Source organism: Corvus kubaryi, unplaced genomic scaffold, assembly GCF_017639235.1.
Source record: "Corvus kubaryi isolate FWS band 111438036 unplaced genomic scaffold, C.kubaryi_AGA036_p1.0 37385, whole genome shotgun sequence".
NCBI lineage: Eukaryota > Metazoa > Chordata > Aves > Passeriformes > Corvidae > Corvus > Corvus kubaryi.
In genome coordinates this window covers 21,872,676-21,897,881 of record NW_024581127.1, presented here as the reverse complement: position 1 = coordinate 21,897,881, position 25,206 = coordinate 21,872,676, and the positions used below count along the sequence as shown (strand labels likewise).

General features: G+C 37.5%; 1 protein-coding gene across 7 annotated transcripts in view; it reads left to right on the top strand.

Annotated features, from left to right (window-relative positions):
- TRPS1 (transcriptional repressor GATA binding 1) overlaps positions 1-25,206 on the top strand; it is a 213,709-nt gene that overhangs the window by 180,193 nt on the left and 8,310 nt on the right. For all 7 annotated transcript variants that reach the window (XM_042035780.1, XM_042035779.1, XM_042035775.1 and 4 more), the window contains one exon: positions 21,948-22,070. In XM_042035780.1, coding sequence (XP_041891714.1) covers positions 21,948-22,070 — 123 coding nt within the window. The remainder of the gene's footprint in view (positions 1-21,947; positions 22,071-25,206) is intronic.

The window sequence follows — 25,206 nt, the reverse complement described above, 5'->3', positions numbered from 1 at the left end:
GAAAATCATTGGGGAAGCTTGTCCAGCTCAAGTGGAGCTAGTGGAAGTGTGCCTGCCCGGCAGCTCATCTCGCTGGGCTGGAATTCAGTTCCTGGCTCTGCAGCACAAGGACATCGTGTGTTAGCCAGGCTGTATAGATGGCTGCAAGGAGCAGACTTCAGCAGCAGTTTACTACTTTACAGCACTTTTTAAACAGCTGCTGGAAATGCCCTTCTCTCAAACATGCCCACTCATACTGTTGAAGCTGTGTGGTTATGTGTACATAATGTACGAGTTTACTCTACTTCCATTGCATTCCTGCATATAATTTCTGTTCACACTTTAGCATCCCTGCATTTCATGTTAATTTTTTGCTCTTCCAGTAGATGGTGTTTTCATCTTTTTCTACACTGACATCTCTGAAAGAAAAGGAAAAAAAATGCATTTTGAAGAGTTATGTGTGAAGCTGGAAGTATTTCCTGTTGTTTGGAAGCCCTTCTTTGACCCATTTCTTTCCCTCACAGTGTCTGACTCCAGCCTAGAGTTTAATTTCAACGGGCTTTATTTGACTATTTGCATGAAGTAGTTGCACTCCTTGGTCACTGGCGTTCTTTGAGAACCGAGTGCCCGGATGTGTCAGCCTTGCCTTCATTTGATGCTGTTCAGCCCTTTGATAGATTGTCGTATATTCATCACCTAATAAATCCTGAAGAAAAGAAATTGAAATAGTGAAATCTTGGTGAGAAGCCAGCTGACATCTAGCTAGCTGTTAGCCTGGTAAAAAAGCAGCTTTCTGCTGTCAGGATCAGCATTACCCCGACAGTTGCAGCAGCTCTCAAGCCTCTGGATTTGTTTGCAATGAGAGATTTGTTGTGGATTTTTAACAAGGCTCCTGTGTGTGTGCCATGCTTAGTAAATATTGGCCTTCAGGGTATTTTTCAGTCATGCTGAATGGACTGTTAGTTTTCCCAACCTGCAAAGTGCAGAAAGTCCATTTCACTGGGGGGTTTTTTGTCGGTTTTTTTTTTGGTTGGTTGATTTTTTGTTTGTTTGTTTGTTTGTTTTTTTGTTGTTGCTTTGTTTTTTGGTTTTGGTGGGGGTTTTTTGGGGTTTTTTTTGTTGTTGTTTTTTGGGGGGGTTTTGTTGCTTTGGGGTTTTTTGCTATAGAGATTGTATCACAACAGTACAAAAGAAAAATAATATCATAAGGAAGATTGTGTCTGAGGAGCTGGGTAGGAAAGAGGCCAGTAAATGTGTAGTGTCCAGTTCTTAAATAAGAGATATTGCAAGTGTTAAATTTCTGTTACGAAAATTATGAAACAGTATTTTTATTTTATTAATGGTACTGTGAACATGAAAATACGACAAATCGCTAAAAAATGTCACCTTTTACCAGAAGGTTGTGATAGAAAAACATATAAAAATTGTTAGATATTAGACAGAAAGATATTTATAGAGAAATAGAGAAAATGAAAACAAAGTACCATGTATCTGAACTCCATACATAATGTAATATGTGACTAAAACAACAGTGAAAAAGAAATGGACATTGTGAAGGGTTTCAATGCCTTCCCATTATATATTTTAATGTTTTGATACTCAGTGGAGTTTAATATTACAGTATTTCTAGTGCCCCTGTGAACTATTTGTGGTTACTTTTTATGAGCTAATTTTAAATGAGTATGAGCAATGGGGATGAAGCTTTTTCATTTGAACATGGCTTGTAAAAACAGAAAAGCTTCCTGAGATAGCGTGGGTATGCTGAAAGCAGCACTGTACTGATGTAGTCAAACTTTACAGAACTCAATGATTTTTTTTTTCAATCACTGTGGCGAAGCTGTTCTGAAAGTCTCTATCAGTAATAGTGAAGTACTGCAATGGTTTGATCTCGTTGATATTCTGGAGAATGATTTTTCTTTTTTTATTGTCCTCATTTTAAGAAATGATGGAGCAATGAATAGAAAATAATTTATTGAGTGTTCACACACTGTATGTATACTTTCATTATACATTTATTGAAGACCTATTGTTTAGTGTTTTCTGCTGGAGGCTAGTCTTGTAAAAGAATAGTCTAGAATAGACTCAGTGCATGTGTTGTCCATTTGCCTGTCAGCAATAGTTTTGACAGAAAAAACGGGGAGTTTGAGTGACTGCTGGTCTGTCTTAAGGTATGGTAATGAGGCTAATTAGGAGAGATGAGAGCTGAACTGGATATGTGAAGGCAATTATCCGTGAAACTTTTGTCATGCTTTATCTTTATCAGATCTCTCTTTCTCTATTTTTGGCATTTGCCAGTGACATGCAGAATGGAAATACTTGAAGTGATACATATTTTAGAAAAGCAAAGTAGGGAAAGAAGGCAGAAGGAAATTTATATGAGGACATCTCATTATTAAACTGTACAACTTACCATGGATATTGTAGATCAGCAGGAAAAGACCTTGCCTGTGTTATTCTTGTCACTTGCATTTACATGAGTTAAAATCAATTGCTTTTTTGTAATAATGAATTTACTAGACAACTACATCTCCCATGTTCAGTGTACATTGTTTTGTTTGCTCTTTTTATGTTATGACTAACTGCAGCAAGCATGTTATTAAACTGACTTGAAACAAAAACATGTAAAGAGCATGAAAAGAGAATGAAAATGCATTTAATTATATATTTTTTTTAAAAAAAAAAGCTGAAATTTTCTCATTTCTGTTTTCAGGAGGTTAGTGTGATTTACTTTCAGACTTTTTCTTAGAATCTAGTACAAACTGATTTAAAAAGAAGTACTGAATAGAGCAAATGAAAACCATGTGTCACAAGTCTTGATGAATCAATGCACATAATCCTCAAAGAAAGAAGGTGATAAATGAAACTTGCACATTAATGAGACCATAACCAGGCTCAATTACTAGGCCTTTTTGAAGAGCCGTAGTAACTTCACACATCTTTTTATGTTAGAGGGAAAAAATTATATCCTCTGAGCTGTCTGCACACTCCTGCTTCTTGCAGTATGTCAAAAGACAGTGTACCTCTAATCCATTTTTAAAGAGACCATAATGTTAAAGAAAAGCCACTCTATATAAGACACACTCAATGAGTTTTTAAAGGAAAAAAAAAATCTTTGTCATAATTTAGATCATTTTACTTGGACATTTTATGTGAGTCTACCAAATGTGCTTATAAAGTAATATTACAGACTTCAAGTCAAATTTATCTTAGTAGTCCTCTCTTCTGAACTTGCTAGAAGTATGGCAAGGAGTATAATGAATGGATGTGTAATAGAGATTAACACTTACTGCCCTAATATTTTTCCATTAAGCAGCAGTTCTTTTTCTCAGATTTTGTTTTGTAGTACATATGTTAAAAGCACTGAATTTAGTGCTAGCAACAACATTACATGTGTCCAGAATGCCAGCACAAAATGCTTGAGGTTTATAATAATAATCCTAAATCTTACATGAAGGACTGAATTGTATTTTGTGTCTTCAATTGCATTTGCTTTTAGCAATAATAAGGAAATTTGCTCAATCTCAGAACCATTGCCTGCTTGCTACTCTGAGATCTCTGTGTTCTGTAAAGCACAGCAGAATATTGCTGCTATCAGTTGTCACTTCCTCTCTTTCCCCTACGCTGTTCATGCACACATGTACACACACAAAACCACCCCATTCTTTCTACACTGCAAAGACTGCAAAAAGGGGGTTATTGCAGATTATAATCTGTAGCCATTAGCTTCTTTGCTGGTTTCTACTGAGTTTTAATAAAAAGGTTACTGTTGCCTCCGTGAGAGAGTTCAGAGAACTCCACTTTCCATTGGGTTTTAAGTGATGGAGAAAGATGAAAAACCTTAGCGCACAGTCCACAGAAATAATAGCGTTAATGTTAATAATAATAATAATAATAATAATACACAAACAAAAAGAACCAAACAATTAAAAGACCCAAACCAGAACTAGCTTGGCAGTTTTCTACAGAGCAGGAATAAGAGAATAACCACAGAAATGCCACTTCAGTCATCTGCAAAAGCCATGCTAGGGACAAAGGACTATGCATGTCACCCTTTCTCACTCTAGAGTTGAAATTTGGTATTCACAATTATAAGGATCTGGAATACAGATTTATGCAAGGGGGAAAACTGAAAACAATCTTTAGATCATTAATCTATTACCTATGAGCTTGACTAAACAGAAACTCCTCAAATGCATTCCTACTCCCTTCAGCTCCTCATCTCCTCTGTTGGCAGTCTGTTGTGTTATGCATGGCTTCTCCTTAGTATAAATTTACAAAGAGATCAAATGTGCTGGTCTCCAAGTGTCACTGGGAAGAGTATGCAAAATCTTGTAATCCAGTACCACAACTAAATCATCTATAGAAGTAATTTAAATAGTTGCAGAAGCTAACCTTTTTTTCAATTGTGTCTGGATGTCTTTACCATATTTTCATAAACAGCTGAGAGTGGTGGTATATAAACACTTCAAACATTTTATTATAGTACTACACTGTTGCAACAGGTTACCTATGGTGCTTGCGCCCAATAGGTTACTAATGAAGTGTCATTTCCCTGCCTTATTTGGTTTGTGTTGCAACCTTAATTATATTTCAGTTTTAGAATAAGCTCGCAAAGTAGTGTACAGGGACTTGGCCACACAACTTGCATTAACATTAATCAAAATCGTGTGTCTGAATTCCCACCACCCTCCAAATGTACCCTGGGATTGTTGGTGGGGATTGTGTGCAGGAGGCTCACATGCAATAGGTTTTACCACTGGCTTCCTCTTATTCTGAATTGTGATCCTGCTCTTCATACCTGAAATAAAAGGTGGCAGGGAATACTGAAGCCCTTTGTTCACAGGCTTTGTCAGTGAGGCCAGTGACAATTCATGTCTCCTCACTTTAATCAACATGAACCAGCTTTGCTGAGAGGCTGAGGTGGCAACTGTAACCCAGAGAATCAGTCATGTCTTTTAGGGAGCTGCAGGATTTTGTACCTAAGATTGTGAAGCTGGTTCAAATAAAATACAGTTTCTTCATCTCTATTATCATCCCCTGTGCCAACCAAGGCTTTGTGAAAATGGTGACTTATTTTTATCAGTGGTGTTCATGTTCTTAGAGTTTTGCATTCTTCAATATTTTCCTGTTTCTGGTTACAAGCAAAGTGTCAAATATTTCCCCTAAGAGGGGAAGTGTTTTAGCAGTTCTTGCAATCCCAGTGGAGGCAGTGCCTGGAGTTCGGTGAGGTGGCCTGCTCAGAGGTCCTCCTGACTAATTGAAGTAGGCTCCAGAGGTGAGACTCATTTTGGTGTAGTTGGCCATGGACCGAAAAGGGTTGGTGGCTTTTTTCATGCGTGTATTGTATATGCTTCAGTCACTGGTGGTCACCCATTTAGAGACATGATTGTATCATGCATTTGATTCCAGAATTTCTCACAGAACCAAAAGAAAATTGTATTTCCTGGCCCTCTTTAATACTCAAATGAAGTTTCCTCGTTAAAAATAAATTCTAAAGAGGCTGTGTGTATTGCTCCAGTACAAAACTCAAGAGAGTTTCTGTCTGAGAATTTGAGTCAGTGAAACACAACTGTTCATAAGTTGATGGTTATAAGCTGTGTTTTTGCAGCTATGTCTTCTTCTGGCTTGTTTGGAGCATCTTTAAAAAGAGGAAAAAGTAAAATATGACCTTCCATGTCTATACTAATCCATGCATGGCATCAGAAGAAACCTGCAAAAGGAAAACTCTGAAGTTTCTTTGAATATCCTATCTTGGAATGATGGATGCTGACTGATAGAAAAACAGGAAAAATATGTTTAATTTACTGTATTTGAAAGCAGTTACCTCATAAAATAAATAACAGCTTTCCACAATGCTTTTCTATTAATCCATGTATGTAATGCAAATAAATGAATAAGAAGTTTCATATCCTCCACAGTTCACAGTGATTACACTACAACAAGACAAATTGTTTCTATCTGTAGTGATAACTAATTGATTTGATGTAGCACCCCTATACTTGTTTAAGAAAAATATAATTATGTCCTTTTTGTGGCCTGAGGCTCTAACATTTAATAAAAACAGAACCCCAGGTATTTTCCTAATTTTTGTCTTGGGTCCAGTCTTGGAAAAGCTTGTGGATGTGCTTAACTTTGCACAGGTGAACAGGCTCATGAAAATAAATTAGATTTCTCCCATGCTTAAAATACATTAAAACTTTTTTTTTTACTATTTTGTATGAGGAAGGCTTTTCTGTGCTGCTATAAAATTCATTCTTATTTTTACTTTATCACATTCAGATGATTTTTTTGCTGTGCATTCTGTTTTAAACAAGCACTTTTGGAAATACAGTGTTCCCACTGTTGCGTTGGCTAGAAAAAGAGAAAATAACATATTTGCAACTTGTATGGCTCCAATGAAAGTGCTAATAAGGGTTGCCTTAATCCTAGAATCCAGCTAAAACCCATTAAAATCGTTAATGAACAAGCCAAGAGGTATTGTGTAATGAAACAGTTAAAGTAGCACTTGTTTCCTGGCAATGATAGAAAGGATTTTTTCATTTTTAAAAACTGTTTCAAAGTCATCTTTCAATGTATAGTCCTTTTCAGTTTGCATCTGTCTGCATCATGAGCGATCTTTTCACCCCTTTTTCAAAGCCATATGAAGTTTGAAATGCAAGATAATTAAAACAAATCTTGAGTAAACTGTTGTGTGGAGATAGAAGTTTGATGGTTGAATATATAAAAAATTGCAACCAGATGTTGTGCAGAAGCCATAGTAGTTTAAAGATCATGCGCTTTTTTCTTTTTTTTTATGTGAAGCAAAAATATTCTAATTGAAGTTGTCAGCAGGAGTGAGACTAATATGCCTGTATTTGATTAAATAATAGTTTATTTAACATTCAGTGTGGCCCAAAATTAGCTGAGACTAAAATAAAGAAACTTCTTACTTTAATTTTTCATATTTAAATAGTGTGAAAAGTAAACCTAGTTAATGTTAACATTTTTGCTTGATATTCCCAACTATTATATTATTTGTCCACTTCTGTGTCTTATTGGAATGCTGTACTATCCGTTGCACACACATTTTCTTCCTATTCTTTTATTAACTAGTTGGTTGATGGAAGAAATGGAAAAAGAAAGATGTGCAATAAAGTCTGGAATGCACTAGTTGATCGGAATTATTACTAAAATCTGTTAGAACCTAAGAGCGTAATGCAAGCATCATCCAACATCCCTTCTTGCAAGTCTGTGCAAAGCATGGAATCTCCAGCAGACACATTAAGGGATATTCATGCATGAAAAGAGTTGTGTGTTTTAAAAATACCAGAATATTGAGGTATGAGCAGATTTCCTGGCAGTTATTTACTCTATCCAGGACAGCAGTGTTTAATGGATAAACTCAGAAGAGGTAGTGGCTAGGAGTCTTTACTAGGTGAGTGCTAGATTTCTTATTGCTTCAGTAACGAACATAGTGATGTCTTCTGAAGTTACATGTTGAGATTCTCTCTCTCATTTTTTGGGTACTACTTGCTGCTTAAATATATGTGTAATCTTATGTGGTTCTGTGATAAACAAGGGGATCCCCATCTTGCCTTCTGTGAGTAATCATTGTTAAAAACGGAGGAATTTCATTCGCACTCTGCTCTTGGTAGCTGTTTGACCTTTTGCGTATGAAGGGGCTGTGTGAATCACGATCCACAGACTGCACTGGATTCAAAAATGAACCATAAAGGCGTGAGTTGCTTGGCTTATTGGTGGCGTGTGTGTGTGTGCAAATATGTCCCACAGGAACACTTCAAAATGAGGGCTGGGATTAGGCATTTTTAAGGCTGACACATCTTTAAAATAGCTTGTTCCAGTTGTTATGTTGCCCGAAGTATGGTTTCCCAGTGTTTCTTTTGTCCCTGCCATGGAAGCAGCACCCTTTCAAAGCCCTCACAGGGCCCTTTGGTGCCAGCAGCTGATGGTGACAGTCCTGCCCAGCTGCACCACATGCTGCCCAGCTGCTTCTGCCCCTTCCCCTCTGTACCTGGGACTGCACCCAGTGCTTTGAGCAGTGCTGATCTCTGCTGCTCCTACAACCTGCCAGTAAATAGCAGACAAGACCAAATTTGTAGGGCGATTACAACATTCTGTAGGAAACTTGTATTCCATTACGAGGCCATTAATCACTGAAATGTAGGAGAAATCACAGCCCTGGCTGTGCAGGCAGTCTGTGCTTCAGGCCTGTCATTCCTGAAATGTAAAATTATGCAGGTCATCTTCAACATAAGTCTACCATGTCTGCTCTGGTTGTGCCACACACACCTATGCCAGGGCTCCAAAGATAGATGGCAAGGCCATATAAAATCAGCCAAGAATTACCCTTACCATAGCAAAAAAACCCCTCAGTGCAGTCAGTTTTTAATCTTATTTTTTTTCTACTGTGTTGAAAACAGACTGGAATCAAGTCAGCACTAACTATGTAGATTTTCTACTGTCTTCTGCCTTCCTTGTACTTAATGCAGTAGGTTAACTGAGTATGAAATAGGAGAGGATTTGCCTTTGATTTGGCAATGGAAGAGTCAGTTGCAAAGCACTGATTTGTTGAATGTTGTGGCTAAGTTGCTTAGCTTTGCACTGCTTATAGTAACTTCTGGAAGCTGTTCCCTCATTAACTCAGACTGTTATTAATAAAGGAAACAGGGCCCGGTATTTATATGCTAGGAATTATTTCTGGGAGGTATAACTCATTGGTAATTGCACCCTGATTTTGGAAAGATCTTTCCATATAAAAATCCATACATGTCACATCCACTTACATGTGTGGGCATTATTTAAAAGAGCAGTACTCCCTCTGTATCGTGTCCAGATTTACAGCCTGCTTTAGAGGGTGCAGGATGCTGGTCATAGTCAGGTAGTATTGGCAGCCATCTCAAAATCTCCTCTGAAGGTCCAGAAGTTGTTACTGCATTAATCATTCAGTGTTTCCCACACCTTCCTCATCTTCCTGCTGATTTTACTATCAGGGTTTCACAGCCATGAAGTTTCCATAGTCCTGTCCATTTCAATACGACCAGCCCCTAAGGTGTGAAATCCTAGTCCATGACACAGAACCAAAAAATGTTTCCTATAAAATACATGTAGGAAATAAAGTCCCTTCTCTTTTCAGTTTCTGAAAGGGCTTTTGGCAAAGATGCTGATGAAATGGAAGGTTATTTTTTTTCTTCTAGAAAATAAAAGGCATGTCATTATGAATGTGCTCCTTTCTGGTGTACGTATTTTTCCTTCTCACTTCTAAAGATTCCAGTAGGTGATAAAGATAAAGAAAGGGAGTGAAAACAATTTGACATTCACTGGTAAAGAAAACTTACATTAAATTGAAAAGTGAATTCTTAAGTGTGTCAGAGTTTTTGTTCTATCAGTAAGACAGAAATGGCTTTGAATATAGACTGTTCACAAGTAGCAACTATGATTTCATACAGCATGTCTAAATTTAAAGGTTTCTTTTTATTTCAAATTTGTATACATTGGCCTTCTGCAGGCTGGTTTCAAAATCAGATGAATTCTGATACTGGCAGGTGGAAGGTAAAAAGGAAACTGTTTCCTGACATTTTTTTATCTGAAGTCTGATAAATTGACTAGTAGAATGGGACCAATCAGTTCATCTTTGAGTCTGTGTCCAAGATGTGCACGAGCGCATGAACACGTACAGGCAGCCCTGTGGTTTTTGTTTCACAGTTACATATGGATCAGCCACAGCCGCTTGGGAGCGAGGCTGCAGAGCTGTTTCGCTGATGCCACTTCAGAAAGGAAGCAGAGGGCTTGTTTTACAAGGCATTTCTGCACAGTCAGCTTCATTTAAGAAGACTCCAAAGGATGTGAAAAATTAGGTAGCTGTGGGCTGGCAGGACAGTTTTCTCCATGCCTCTACTTCAGATGGTGCCTGATTTCTTGAAAGCCGTTTTTCAGTCCTTCACAGTGCTCTGAACTAAAGCCTGAGTATGTGACAGGGTGGGTACATTTTGGCCTCGGCATGCAGAAGTCCTGATGGAAAACCCCGCTAAGTTATGTGTTTCTCTCTTACTGCTCTTGTCAGGCTTGTGCCATTTCGGAGAATGACTGCCCCCAGCAGTAAGCTCTCCCTGCCACTTGCATTAGAAACAATTCCTTTGGTGAAATGCAGTCTGATTCCGACAATGCAGATTCTGAAGCTGGTGTCTTAAGCAATTTAAGAGCCACTTTCTTAACAGTAAGAGAAAAATTAGACTAGGGCCACTGGAAACACTGCTGTGCAGTAATAACAGTATTCTCTCTGGGCAGATGTGAATGAGTAGAGAAAGAACAGAGGGCATGCCAGCTTCTAAGGCTGCAATGGCAGAAGAGCCCCAAATCCTTCATGAATGTTCCTAAGATAAATATTGTTTGCTATTTGCTGTTTGTTGGTTTGTTTTGGATTTTTTTTTAATTATTATTTCCTAATGGGGTGTTTCTCCTAAAGAAAAAAAAAAAGGTTAAGGCAGTTTGGTTAACAAGGTTAAGCTTGATTAACAGGGGATTCAGAGTATTCCTTTGTGCACACCAGTTACTATGACTTTCCTTTTTCTTGTGCTTTTACATGCCTCTACTGCCTCTAGTATTGTATCAGGAAATATTTGTTTTTCTGGGTTTTTTCTTTCTCTCCTTTTTTTTTTTTTAGCCCTGTGTCGTATCACCGATTTTAAGGTGTCAAGTCATTATACCGTGGCTCTGTCTTGAATTCCATGAAATGTTTTCTATCAAACTAGGATACCATATGCCCATATTGGCCTAAAATTCCCAGTGCATCATGTACCAGAAATAGAAGCTGGTAAAGATTCTTCAGAGATTGTGTTCACTTGTTCCGAAGACCTGGTTTGTTTATGGAAGGGATGCTTGCAGTACATAAACACTATTTAAGGAGAAATGTCTCCAAAATGTAGAACAGTTGTTCTCTTCTTCTCATCTTAGTGGTATTTTTAAGGAAAGCTATACAACACCGTATGTTGAGTCTCATTTACAAGTAGGCATTAGCATCTTGATAGGAAAGAGCAAGCAGTGCAATATTTTTGTAAAAACTACATTAGAGACTTTAAAATGTTTATTTTAAACATTCTGAAATTTTTTACAGTGGAATTTGAAAGTAGGTTTCTTCATTTTTAATGGCTGCGCAGTTTGCAATCTGTAAAATTTGGTCTGGTCTATTCTAATTAATACTTTGATAGCCTTGAAATTTAAAAGACTTCCTGTTGCAATGCAAGTGAATAGCAATTAAGGCTAAAATGGTTAGAAATTGATAGAACAGAAGAGTGACAAGTGATCTGCAGCCTCTCACTGAAGAAAGCTTCACGGAATAGTTGAGGCTGGGAAGCAACTCTGGAGGTCATCTAATCCAGCCCCACTGCCCAGAGCAAGGTCAGCCAGTGCATGGTGCTCAGCTCTGTGTCCTGTCAGTTTGGAGTTTCTCCAAGGACAGACACTCCACAGCCTCTTAGGGCAACCTGCTCTTGTGTTCAGCAACCCTCACAGTAGCAAACATTTTCCATTATGTTCACATGAAATTTCCTGTATTTCAGTTTGTGCCTTTGCCTCTTGTCCTCTCACGGAGCACCACTGAGAAGAGCATGGCTCTGTCTTCTTTCCTTCCCCCATCAGGTGCATACTGATAAGATCCCTCTGAGCCTTCTCCTTTAGGTTGCACAGTCCCAGCTCTCTCAAGCTCTCCTTATATGATAGAAGACTGGCTCCCTTAATCATCTTTGTGACACTTGATTGGACTCTCTGTGGTACATCAGGTATTTCTTGTACTGGGGAGCCCGGAACTGGGCACAGTGCTCCTCAGCACTCACACAGGTGTGACCTCACCAGGGCTGAGAAGAATGAGGGATCACATCCCTTGACCTGCTGGCAGTGCTTTACCCAGTGCAGCCTGGGAGGCTCTTGGCCCTTTGAGATGAGTTAGCTTTTAAAAAATACAAATATAGAGGTTGTATTTGGGGTTTTTTTCCCTCCTCTTTTCTCTATAAGGAGCTACTTCCTTAGGTAGTTGTCGGAGTTGATCACAGCTCTAGTCCATTATTACTTCCTACATCTATCAGAAAAGAAGCCATCAAGTGTTTTTGCTGAAACTGTGATCACAGGATGGAATAAGATGATTGTGTTAGAACCAACCACTTAGACACAGACTCTGGCATATTGTCTTTTTATCTGGAAGTGTTTGGAACAGATTGGATTAGATGAAAATGTCCATTATAAAAAGGCCACTAATTTTCAATATTTACCACACCGTGGTGTCTGGGATACCACAGTTTCTCCCTAAGCTCACAGTAGGAAATAACTATTGCATTTGTGTGGTATGGGTTGGCAAATGTTGATGTTTCTGAATGGAAGTCATTTTAGCAACAGCACATAACAAGATCTGCAATAAGACTGCAGTCCTAAGTGTACTGAAAATAATAGGTGGACATAGTCTGCTTTGTATCTTATACTAGGAACAGCTTTCTCATGGGGACTGCATGAGACTCAATTATAGTTAGTTCAGTTGCTGAACAAGTATTTGAGCTATAGCTGCCCATATGAAACATTTTCTCATTACATTTTTTCTTTAAATAAAATTAATGGTCCTAAGGGGAATTTTTTTAAAGTACAAGTAACAGGTAAATTTTACCTCACTGATTTTCACCAAGGAGTAGGCACCTAATTGACATTTCCTCTCTGACTCCTGAAGACTTCTTTGAAAACTTTAGATCCTAATTTTGTAACTTTGGATTAAAAGTTATTCTTACAGTGTAGTTTCCAGATTTGGGGTGCAAATTTGGAAGGATGTATGGGATCAAAAGTCAGTGGGACTGAGGCTTCTAAGACTCTTAATGGCTTTTGAAATTTTTACCCCTGAGGAGCCTTTCCTCTGCTGATTTTGGCAGCCCTCAGCCAAAATCTACAAATGAGAGTTCCTCCTCTCAGATGCTGGCTTTCTGAGCTATTTTCTGTATAAATAGAGATCACGTGGGCTTTAATAAGGTCAGGGAATGTTTTTTAAATGTCTGTGATTTTTTTTTCCTCAATACTTAATTTTGCCCATCTGATTTCTGTGGAAGTGGGAACAGATGCCAGAAGCTGAGAACTCTGGCAGCTTTGTGCTCATGCTTACAGCAGAGCACTTGTGGGATTGGGACCCTCAATTACTATCACATGTAGAGTTACATACTGGCTCGTAGCTGAGGTCTGCAAAAGCAGTCTGCTGCTTCTGCCATGTCAAAGTCAGGGTGTTTAAGGAAATATGGACGGAAGCTTTGCTCCAGTTTTGTATGTTCATTTAATGAGTAAGATTACTTCATGAAAGAAGGGGTACATGGAGGGCTTTCTTGAACATAAATCCTCTGGTATTGATGACTAAACTTAAGCACCTAATTCCATGCTTAGGCACCATCATTAATGACTCTTTATCTCAGAAAGTCAGTCAGTTTATAGCAAAGTCTGACTATTGATTTAGACTCCTCATTTGAGACAGCAAAGGTTGGGTAGTCTTCCTTTGTGCCGAGAATTAAAAGAGTTGGAGGCATTTCCAGTTTTATCGATGTCTCTTTCAGCATGCTTAGTTCTGAGGATACTACTTTTAGCCAGTTACTGATCAGAAGAGTGGTCTAATTTTGTACATTTTATGCTGTTTTATGTTTCTAATTTGAAACTAAAATGCAAGAGACTCATAATGACTTAGTTTCGTTCTCCAAGAAAAGCTGAGTTTGGAAGCACATGGTGTTTGGGAAGGAGCAGTGGTCTGTCCGTGTGAGCACTGAGGTTTCAAGCAGACATTCAGCATCAGAGCTGCTGCAAGAATCTGATCTGTTGCAGCAGTGCAAGTAGAGAAAGGTTTTGGGGCCAGGATCACAGTTCCCAAACCAAGCTCCCTCTGTCCTGCTTACGCACACTAATATGTCTACTTAGCCATTTTTTGCAGATAATATTATTATTATTATTCCTAAATTGACTTATTTTAAAATCTTATTCTTGAATGCTTCACATAAATACTGTTTTAAAATTGCCTGGGTGGTCAAGCTGATTTAGAAAAGTGTGAAGTTGTTTATCCAGCAACTTAAGAATTTTTACAGCAGTACTTAAAAAGGATTGATAAAACCTGTTGCAAGACTTAACTCCATAATTCCAGTGAAGATGCTGGGAGAGATGCTGTTGGCAACTTTTTACTGTGTTAGAGGAACTGTGAAAAGATAACAGGACACAAATTTAGGCAGACTTTAGTTTAAAGAGTTGTGAGCACACCTCAACAAAGATAATGCGTTACCATGAGCCGAGGTACAGAAGGAAAGGAGAAAAATGGTGCCTACATGGAGGGGAAACAAAGACAATCAGGGCTTTCTTCTTGAGCAGCTGCAGCCAGTTCCACTAATGGACGTGCAAGAGTAGGAACTGGCAGCACAAGGTATGCGTTCGTTTTTACAGATGGCAATGCAGACAAGTTGGTAATTGAGAAGGAAGTGGTGTACGTGAGCTGTTTGACGGGGGACAGCCCATTACAGTACTTTCCTGTGTAATTGACTTGGTGAATTATTGGAGGCAGAATTTCTGTTCCTCTTGAATAGGTTTCAGTTGCTGCAAAGTGACATCATTCTTGTGTGGGAAACGCAGGTTTTCAGGTTGCTTTTTGCTTTTTTGCTATTGGTCTTAATAAAATCTTAAAAAAAAATTTTTGGGTTGCCTCAATGGAAGTCTTTGTTGTATTGCTGGTAGTCAGTGGCAAAATACACCCGAATGAGCCCATACCATAGTGTGCTGGCTGCTATTTGAAGCACTGGAAGAGATTTAATGGCGGTCACCTTGTGCAAATTTAAGGCTAAGACCATAAAAATACATTATATCCAGTAAAAGACTGTTGAAGGCAACTGTCTATATAAAAAAATCATACTTTGCGTAGAATGATTTAATAAATATTTAGCTCTTTGTAAACCAGACTAACATATAGCTAATCAGAAAATATTTCTCAGTGTTCATTACAAATGCATCATATCATAAATAAGTGGTATAAATACACAAATAATAATAAACATTAAAAAATATATCTCTGTCTGTTTAGTCTTGGTGTATGTATTTGGCCCATCAGAAGATCACTTACATTTTTAACACACAGTGTTTAAAAATTAACTGCCACTAACTGTGACAAGGAAATCTTACCAGGAGAAAAAGTTTTATTATTTCATATTTCTGCCACTGCAGATCTTGAGGGGGGAACTATGAAATTACCTTTCATACCTGTTTGGATTGACAAGGCAATATGATTTGAACTACCTAATTTTCACTGATAAATGCTCAAGTGAGTGAAAAATTAGTAAGTCCTTGTAAAGTGTATTATGATTATTTAAGTGATCCTAGCATGTGGCTAATAACAGAAGATGAAAGCAATGGTAAATTCCTGCCTGTGGAGTTCAGGCTCTGGCTGAGGTGGTGTCCAAAGCCAGGTCCCTTCCTGCACAGTGGCAAAGGTTGTGTCAGCTGTACTTGAGGGAGGACGTAAAGGTGAGGAGGCGATGGCAGTGAAGAGTTCCAACAACAAGTGATTTACTGGCTTCTTTTCATACCTCTGTTTTTCTTAATTTAGAAATTTATTTTGATTAGTCATTGTTTTACTTCAGTACAAATCATCCTAAACTAGTATCTTATTTAATCATTCTTGCTCGATAAGACACAAAAAGACTGTAGTTTGCTGCTTGCTTTTGGGGTGGAGTTGGGGGGTTTTTTTGAGTAGTGAATGCTGCTATCTCTAAGGTAGCTTTACAAAATACAGCTTCAAATGCTGGGACAAAATCTACTCATCTTCATTTTTGTTGCTGATAAAAAAATAATTGCAGTTTACATGCACATTAAAATACTTACTCTCCCTAAGGGATCGGGGTAGGATTCTGAAAGGCTGTGCTAGCAGTAATATTTAATTTACTGTCTGGGTTTTTTCTCTCTCTAAAACCCCCCTGATTCCTCTCATTAAAAGTTTATGATACTGCATATATCATAAAAAGATGCTGTCACGATAGAGCATTAAAAATTGCACTAAACTTTCTATATGAATTAAGTGTATAGTTTTGACTTTCCTTTTGGCATTTTTACTTTCTTTTACCTTGTCTTTCCTAATGTCTTTCTTATGTGTCTTTCAAATACAGCTGTTTAATGCAATTGTTCTTGAAAATGTCTTAGATAAAGAGTTTGGATTTGTCACATTGAATTGACTTAGAGGCATCTGTTAACTCATACTTATGGTTGAAAACAACTTCTACTTTAATACTCAGCTTTTTGTGTTTCAGTTTTTCACTTCTGGGAAAAAAATTTGCTGGGTCTGGTGTATTCCTAAAAGCTGTTCAGGTTATAAAGGGAAGAAAACCCCAATGAGTTTCTTTTTAATTTAGATATAGTTACAGCAAAAGCATCTAAATTTTTAAAATGTGAAACTTTACAGAAACATAGTTGCGTCTGTTTTCATAGTAGACAGATAAAGCAGTTTTGATTAAAAACATTGGGAAAGGTCTGAGTGCCTTTGCAACCAAAAGAAATGAGGTCTGAAAGATGCCTTTTCCATCCTAAACAGAAGAAAGTAGCACTTACTCCAATATCCAGATGCTGTCTTGCTGCCCAGGTTTTAAACTTTAATTAATCTAAACCTCACCAAAACTCAAGGTAATCAAATACCTGCTTATGTAAGAACAAAGGAGGAATGATGTAGCAAGTGTGGAACAAGAAACTCTTTCATACTTATGGCAGTGCAAACACAACAGAGACAGATGCAACTTTGAGTGCATTAGACTGTTTTTCTGAACTGTGTGGTAGCATCCTGATGATTAAAGGTATGAAACCAGCTGCTTACAATTGTTGCTCTCCACAGCAGGTCGCCTGGCTCATACTGAACCACACATGCAGGTTTCCTGGAGCTCCCTTTTTGGACCTCTGGAGTTGCCAGAGAGCATCCAGAGCCAGAATTTTGCCTTTTTTTCAGTGAGGCATGTATGGTTGTATTCCCCGACTTCATTGCTGGAAATAGGTCAGGCACATGCTTATTCTTGGGCAACATTTATGATTTTGCTGCTCCTCATGTTCTGGAGCTGTGATTACAGCGTGCTCTGTTTCTGGCACGTTAGGGAGCCCAGAGATAGTAAAAAAATCCACTCAGTCCTCATCGTATCGTCGTTTTGTGTTGGGGAAGTGAAAGTAATCAGCAATAAGACAAGTTTTGTTGTGTCCCAAACCAAGAGGGTGATGTAAGAAAAATGCTTGGCTGCTGCTTGCGGAGCCTATTTGAGTTTCTAAAAGCATCTTCTGGCAGAAATTTTAAAAACAGGATGTATTTGGCACTAGCAGAGTGTCAGGCACCATTGCTTAGTCTAGCTAGCTAAAAAGTCACAGTTCCTGAGCAGTGTTTTTGGCTGTGCTCTTACAAGGATATATTTTGCTACATGAAGTTCCACTGAAATTAAAACTGGAAGTTCAGTACACTAAAAAATACTTTTTTGTAGAGTATGGAGTGTAATGATACTTCTGCATGGCTACAAAGTTTGAAATCATGCGAACTATAGAGTGAATCCTTTAAAATTGAAAGCAGTTTTTATGAAGAAAGGCCTGAGCCTGGCAAAACTTACCTGAGTGAATCACTTGCTATATTGTATTCTCTGCTGGTTTATTGCTTAGCAGAAAGCACTACTAATAATTGCCTTGTTTCAATGAAGTACTGGTAACTAGTGAAAATCATCTAAGGAGTTAAAAAAAAATTAGGCGTTCAGGCTTGACGCTGTATATACCAAGTTTCAGACTTGTTCAATTTGAAATGGTCAAGATATGAAACCATAAAAAATGTGAGTAAATACTCTGCATATCAAGGGTTGTTATGCAATTACATGCTTTCAACATGGTTCTTACTGAGGGAAAACAGTTAGTAGAGAGGGCTGCAAGATATATTCAGTGAATAATTACAAACTTTCATAACTTAGCTACATAAAAATAATAATACACTTGTTCCTTTGCTACTACTAAAATACTAAAATATGTGCATACTTTTTTTTCCCCATAGCAAAGTAATTGACTGTAGATTTGTTAGAAAGTTATCTAAAAAACTTGAAATCCCCTCTGTCCCCACCCCCCAGATTGGCAAATCTCCAAATTATAAACAGCTGAGCTGATTTAAATAAAGTTTTCAGTACCAAGAAAGAAAAAAAAAGTTACATCTGGGCTGACAAAAATAAGCGCCAAGTTTCAGCCTCATGTGATTTGAAACAACTGTGATATTAAACGCCCAGACCTCAGAACTGGAGTGGAAATAGAGACAGGCTCTTCTCTGCACTGGCCCCTTCAGGATTTGGGATTGTAATGTAGTGGCCATAAGGCTCCAGATGATTAAAGCTTGACTTAGTAGATACATATTTTAGTTATTTAGACCCTATTGGCTCATTCTTCCAAGGATGTACATGAAATTTTCATTGATAACTCCAGCTAGTGCTAGTGGCATTGATCACAGACTGAAACCTTTTTATCTGTGGCTCAGACTCTCCCATGACTAGTCATGTTGACTTACCTTTACTATGCTGATTTAAGAAATTAACTGTGGTATGGTCATGTTAACAGGAGAGCAAAAATTCTCACATTTCTTGAAAGTGCTGGTTGGGTGTGCTTAGCAGAGCATTTGAGCACATGGCTAGATTTTATGGGGGCTGTGGGCCATAGCTGTTGCACAGACTTTGCTGGATTTGAACTCAAGTGCCTGTTTCTATGCAAGACTATCCAGAAAAGCAGCAATATTGGCCTGTATTATTGACTAGTTCAAGTGATGAGTATGCAAAGCCAAACAGACCCATGCAGATGTATCATTACTAACAGTAGAAGTATAATTGCTAATTAACATTTAACAACAAAAAAATTAGATAATTTCTACTGGCCAATAACTTAAAAAACTTGGTGTATGGGAAGTAAAGGCCTAGGTTTTTGTTGTTTTTCTTTTTAAGAAACTGTATTTGTTTAAAATAATAGGATTACAGACATTTCAGGCTTTTAAGAAGGCCCTTCATTTTTTGCTTGCAGACATCAAAATTTCTGAGGTATATTTTGACAAGCAGATCCAATCTGTGGTTAGTAGCATCTGAGAGTCAATCTTTAGTCCAATTCTGCCACAGTCCTGTTTCATGGCAGAATCCATTCTAAAGCTGTGTGTCCGCACTATAAATAGCTGTTTCATAACCAAAATGCTCAACAAAGTAGCAGCATTTAGGATTTTTCAGAGATGTTTTAATTCTTCATTTATTAGTATATGTAAGCAATGCTGAAACACTTTGGTATTGAATAATGAATGTTGATTATCCTGTAAGGTCCTTAAATAATGCAGAAATAAGAGAAAGTATAGGAAGATAAGATGCAACACTTAGAACAGCACAAAAGATGAATTTGCCTATTCTGCATTAAATTTAGGGAAAGATTTTTAGCTGGATTACTTGAAATTTTAAATGGATAAATATTTTTAAGTAGTGAATAAGCAAAGGTATAGGATTTCAATACATACAGTCACTACTTTGTTTTGTAAGTTGCTGTCAGCTGTAGTCATTGTTCTATTTCACTGGAACTAATAACCAGTTTGAATCAGATCTTTCTTTAGAAAGAAAAAATGAGTTGTTTTTGTCAATGTTTTATAGATGTACTAGCTCCATTGCATTCAATGAGGATTTCAGTGTAACTTTACCTTCTGTCCCCTTCATGTGTGTAGAAATGCAGCATACAAACTAGACTGCTCTCTCTACATTTTAACAGTCTTTCATGATTTTATAGAGGGTATTTCCCAAACTTAGGGAACACAAACAGAAATAAAAGGGTGGAAAGACTGACTCAGATTAAGACTCCACTTGGTTAATATACCACACCAAGAAACCATAGGCCAGCAGACAAGAAGTAGGAATGGAAACGAACAGTTCTGCAGTTGTAACTGAATCCTGGCCATATACAGTCATTTCCACTTGGAAACTTCTCACCCTCCAAGTGGACCAAATTGGGATTAGACTAGTGAGGCTTTTATTGTACTCTTATGGGAAATACTTCAGCAGCCAGGTGAAGCTGGTCAACGATATCCAGCCACAAAAAGAATTGGGACCTTCACTGTACTTGTAGACGAGCACACTTTCCAGGGCGAGCTGCATTTTATATGCACAACTAGTTAGATGTTTTCTGAAGGACATCAACTACCATTTAGTTCTCCCCTTAGCTAAATTGAGAAAAATGTCATGTACTACTGCAACTGATTTAGGAGACAAAGCAGGGGATGATGTAAGGGCGTGAGAGAGAGATTATCTTGACGACAATCTTGATTTTATTGTATCACTTTAAAATAGCACAACCTGCTGTACAAATGAAATTGTGTTCTTGGTTTAAAAGGGCAATTGTTAGCCTGACTTTGTGCTCACTAGAAACATTTCCCCAATCTTGTTAAATTATTGCGCTCATTTCAGATTTTTATGGCTGTGCAGCTTACCAGCCCTCATTTCTTTACGTTTCATTCATTTTCCTTGTATTGATGATTAATGGAGGATGTCGAATGTTAGAGTGAGCAGGCATCAGCAAATGCAAGATCATAATTAGTTTAGCTGACGAGGGCCTCTGATAGCACTTGCATCTGGATGGAAAAATTACCCTATAGGGAACTGGCTGCTCACCAGGTCTTTTTAGTGATACATTGTGAAACACCCGATGAATCAAATGCCCTTTCAATGCCAAGAAAGTGTTCCAGTCTTGAAGCCAAAATTATGTCTGCAGAAAGCTTTCCATTTGAAATGTATCAGAGTACAATTATAACCATTGTATTTTTTTGGCATGAACACCAGTCTTCTACAGTATGAACTGAAGTTAAATAAATTACTTAGATTTTATGAAACCCTGAAATTTTTACTTATAGTGTTAGTAATTTTTAATTTATAATAAAATTAGTTTTCACCCAGACTGTTTTTGCTGTACTCACTCATTCTTATCTTACATGCTGGAGGTTTCTTACTGATTTTTTTTTCCCTTTGTGAAAAGGGGACAGAGTTAAAATTCAGATTTTCTTTTCAGCAAAAGAGTTCCATTTCCTGCTTATTAGTATTTGGGCCCACAAACACAGCCTGACTTTTGTTTAAATGAGAAGTTTAATGAAATCATTACTCCATAGAAAATATTTAATGAGCAATACTCATAAACATGCCTACTTTTAAATATTCCTGGATCATTATGAAAGCTGATGAATGCACAGCTCAGTCTGGTTAAAAATCAGTTCATATTTAGGGAAGTTGTACTCTGCCCTTCTTCGCCTGACTAATACAAAGTAAATAACTCTATCTGTTGATGAGACAGTGTTTTCTGGGGTTTCAAATGAAGGTCAGAAGAAGTCTCATTAAAGGATACTGTACTTTTATTTGTTCGTAGCGGGCTGCAGGAATATATGGTAGCTTATACTGATTTCAGAAGTAAGCGGAAAAGACTGGAACTGAATATCATGTATTCAATATAATCTCTGTTAAAGGAATTAGTATGACACAGGTACAAACAATTAATTGAACTGGTGGTGTTTCAGAATTCTTATTACAAATCACACTTTTAAATAAAGCAAGCTAAAAATAAATAATCTGTTGTGAAACCAGGAGGAGTTTACAGAATGTTCTGTCAGCTTTCAAGGGTTTTTTTCTGAATTTGCTGTTTAGAAACCATCATTAAATGCACAAAACCTGAAGTTCAAAAAGTTAAAGTTGTTATTCTGAAAAGGCTTTGGTGTTTCACACACCTCATCCATCACTCTGGGGTTAATTATAATGAAAATCAGTGGTGCCTATTAAGCACAATTGAACCTGACCTCATTATGGGCAGTGTGGTTTTATACTGTCATTGTTGCCAGTCTAGAGACAAAACTCCTGTGTTGATTTGTCCTAACTCCACAGCTCATGTGACTCACCTCTGACCTGGGTTTTTTCCCTTTTTCTTCCCTATTTCAGAGACGTAGAGGCTCGGGTGTTTTCTGTGCCAATTGCCTGACCACAAAGACCTCTCTCTGGCGAAAGAATGCAAATGGTGGATATGTATGCAACGCGTGTGGCCTCTACCAGAAGCTTCACTCGGTAGGAAGAACTTACTGGTTTGTGCAGTAGAAAAAAGAGCTACACAGCTAAGCAGGGCAGCTGTGGTCTTGTCTGGTTGTGTGATTAGTACCACTCCCTGGCCTGCAGTTAATTTCCTAACAGGGTTTTGCAGAATGGTCACTTTGGGATCAGATGTGATTCATTATGAAACAGGCTGGGATGCTGTGAGTAGATGTGTTTGAGATCACCAGTGATGCATTTAATTATTTTGATACAAGATAAGGGGAAAATTATTTCTTTTCCGGGAATTCATTTTAAAGGCATATGATATATTGTGATGAAAGCTGTTTAAATTCAAGAGTCCTCATAATAAAAACCAAAATTCTTGAAATTAGACATCACATCTATATCAAAATATGTCTTGAAACAGTTTTTGTATACTTTGACATCTCTTACCCCCTTTATTCTTGATAGTAAATTTCTTGGAGAAATGGGGTGCTGAGGTATTGTGGTCTTTTTTCTACAGTTCTTATACTCTGCTGGAAGATAAATAACTCAACCAGAAAGCAAATCACTTGCAGGCATTTGTCACTTGGTGAGGGGAAGATTCACCATCCCTCAGGATCAGTCAGGGAATAAGTAATAATCATGGTCTGTCTATGTTGTTTTTCATCTTATTGACACTTGACTTGATCCTGAAAGATGTTGAATGCTCCGGTCCAGGTCCAGGAAAGCCATGCTTAAGTGTTTCCTTGGATCAGTGCCAAAATGCTTGGAATCTTTTAGGTTAAGACCCACTGGTTAAATATTACCCTTGCTGTCTTTAATGGACACACATAGGAGAGTCAGGTGACTAACTAATTAATTTTTACAACATTCCCATGAAATTAAAAAGTGTTACTATTTTTCAGAAATGGAAACCAAGGTAGTCTTTGGGAGTTTTCCAGGGCAATGTAGCAGTTCAGGCTTAAAGTCTAACTCAGAAATAAATGTGGTGACTGAGAGTGTGCAATTTTTAAAAAGTTTTTCAGAAATTAAATTTGAGCCATAAGCTTCTCAGTGGTCTTGTCTACTGCCCATACAATAATCTGTTTATGGAAGATCCTGCTGAACCAGCCTACTTAATAAAACAAAAAAAAATTCCAATTTTCAAAAGCAGTATGACCATCACCAGTCTGAAGGGTTGGCTCTGTCCACCATGTGTACCATATTGGGGTCACTAACTGTTTTTAAGGCCCAGAACAGCCCAGTCAGGTCAATAGCATCTAAGAAGATGGACTCTGGTCAGCATCTTGGCTGGGTCTTGCTCCAGGTATCATCTTCCTGGACACCTCTCAAAGTTGTAGATAAAATATCTAATTTAAGGAAATTGATTGGTGGTGAGCATCCACAAAGATTTTAAGAACAGTTTGGCTTTTTAATTTGACATTTGAGTCTGGTTATTTGTAGAACTTCCATTTGCAGACTCCATTTTCCCTTTTTTAAGTATACTTTCCTCAGCTGTATGTTGGACCTTACCATGATTATTAGCAAAGCTTTTTGAATAGATAAAAGCTACAAGAATCAGTTTTGAATTCAAGTACAGCTGGGATCATCCTTATGAACCAGTAGGAATGAACTAGTGAACTTCCAGCAATATTCATTAGAAATACAATGTCAAAGTTTATTTTATGCATCTCAAAAGCAAAAAGCTGGCAGTATCTCTAAGCTCCACTGTTTAAGCATGGCAATAAGCTGTTATTCAGTGGACATTTGACATTCATATCTTAAATTGAACTTTGACCAAACAAACACAAAAAATTTAATTAAGCCTTACTCTGCTGTGGTATGATAGCAACTCCTTTATAAGTAGGAGTCTGCAATAATCCAACAAATCTCTCCTTTGGGATGCCTTTTGAGACAGTCCCATGCAAAGGGGTGCTCTTTAGACTGACACCAGAAAGATGAAAGTTTCTTTTATCTGTCTGCCTGTCTGTTCATGAAGAATTGCAGTAAGTATTTGTGTATGGTTTTAAATTCAGGGGTCTAGGCTGATGCAGTTACTAGGGAAATGTCCAAAACTATAAAAATTCAAGTGAATAGAATTACAGTCGGTAAGACCCCTGTTCATCTAAATTATGCTACACCACTGAGTGAAACTCACCTGCAGTAGTTACCACATTTTTTAGCTTCCTTTTGATTGGATTATTACTGTCTAGAGCTACCATCCTCATTAACTCAAGCCTAAGGTCCTTTTTTCACTTTTTTTTAATAAGAAGAAAAATCTGTGATCTGTCAGATACTACTAGGTGGCAGTGACTGACAAATGTTAACATGGTAGTGATTTCTGCTATAAGTTAAATTTCTATTTCTATGATATCCTTGAATAATTTTTCAATGTGTTTTCAAAAATATTCCACCTGTATAAGGGATAATCTACATTAACCTTGCACATTTTTCACATTTATTTCATTTAATGCAAACAACTGTGTTAAGAAGCATGTAATAATAATCCAAGAGTCTATTATTAAAATAGTGAAAAAAATGCATCTTGCTGCTAACACATACACAATATTCACAATTGCTGTCTTTCCAGAGTCATGAATTTGACCATTATTATTATGGTGCTGTACCTCATTTTTTAATAGCTCTGACTTGGTCATGGAACGCTACGTTTTGTTCCATGGTGATTCCTTGACAACATCCTTGGACTAATTCAGTGAAGAATTGTAGCATATTTTCTAGGATTAGTCTAGAGGAGGCTTTACTTTCCCATGGCATTTAAGAAATCTAATCACCATAATTTAATGAGCTATTTGTTGAATTTGGTGTTTTAATTTTTTAAGTTACTCATATAATTGGAGTAGGGAGATTGCCAGTTGATACAGAGATAGCAGAAGTATTTGTGATCATCCTCAATGTATTATGTCTAACATATAATTAGGGCTCTGACATAGGCCATTTTAAAAGTAAGGTTCTGGTAGGGTTTCCACTATATTCTAATTTTAATGCCCCACTGAAAATCAATAAGTTATCTTAAACTTTTCTATTTGCCTTGGTTGTAACCAAATACATTTTTATCTGCACCTTACTACTATGAATAAGGAAAATGAGTAGACTTACACCACTAAAGAGTACATTTTAATCATCTAAAGTCTGGTTTAATCAGATGAATACAGTTATTGGCAAGCTGAAG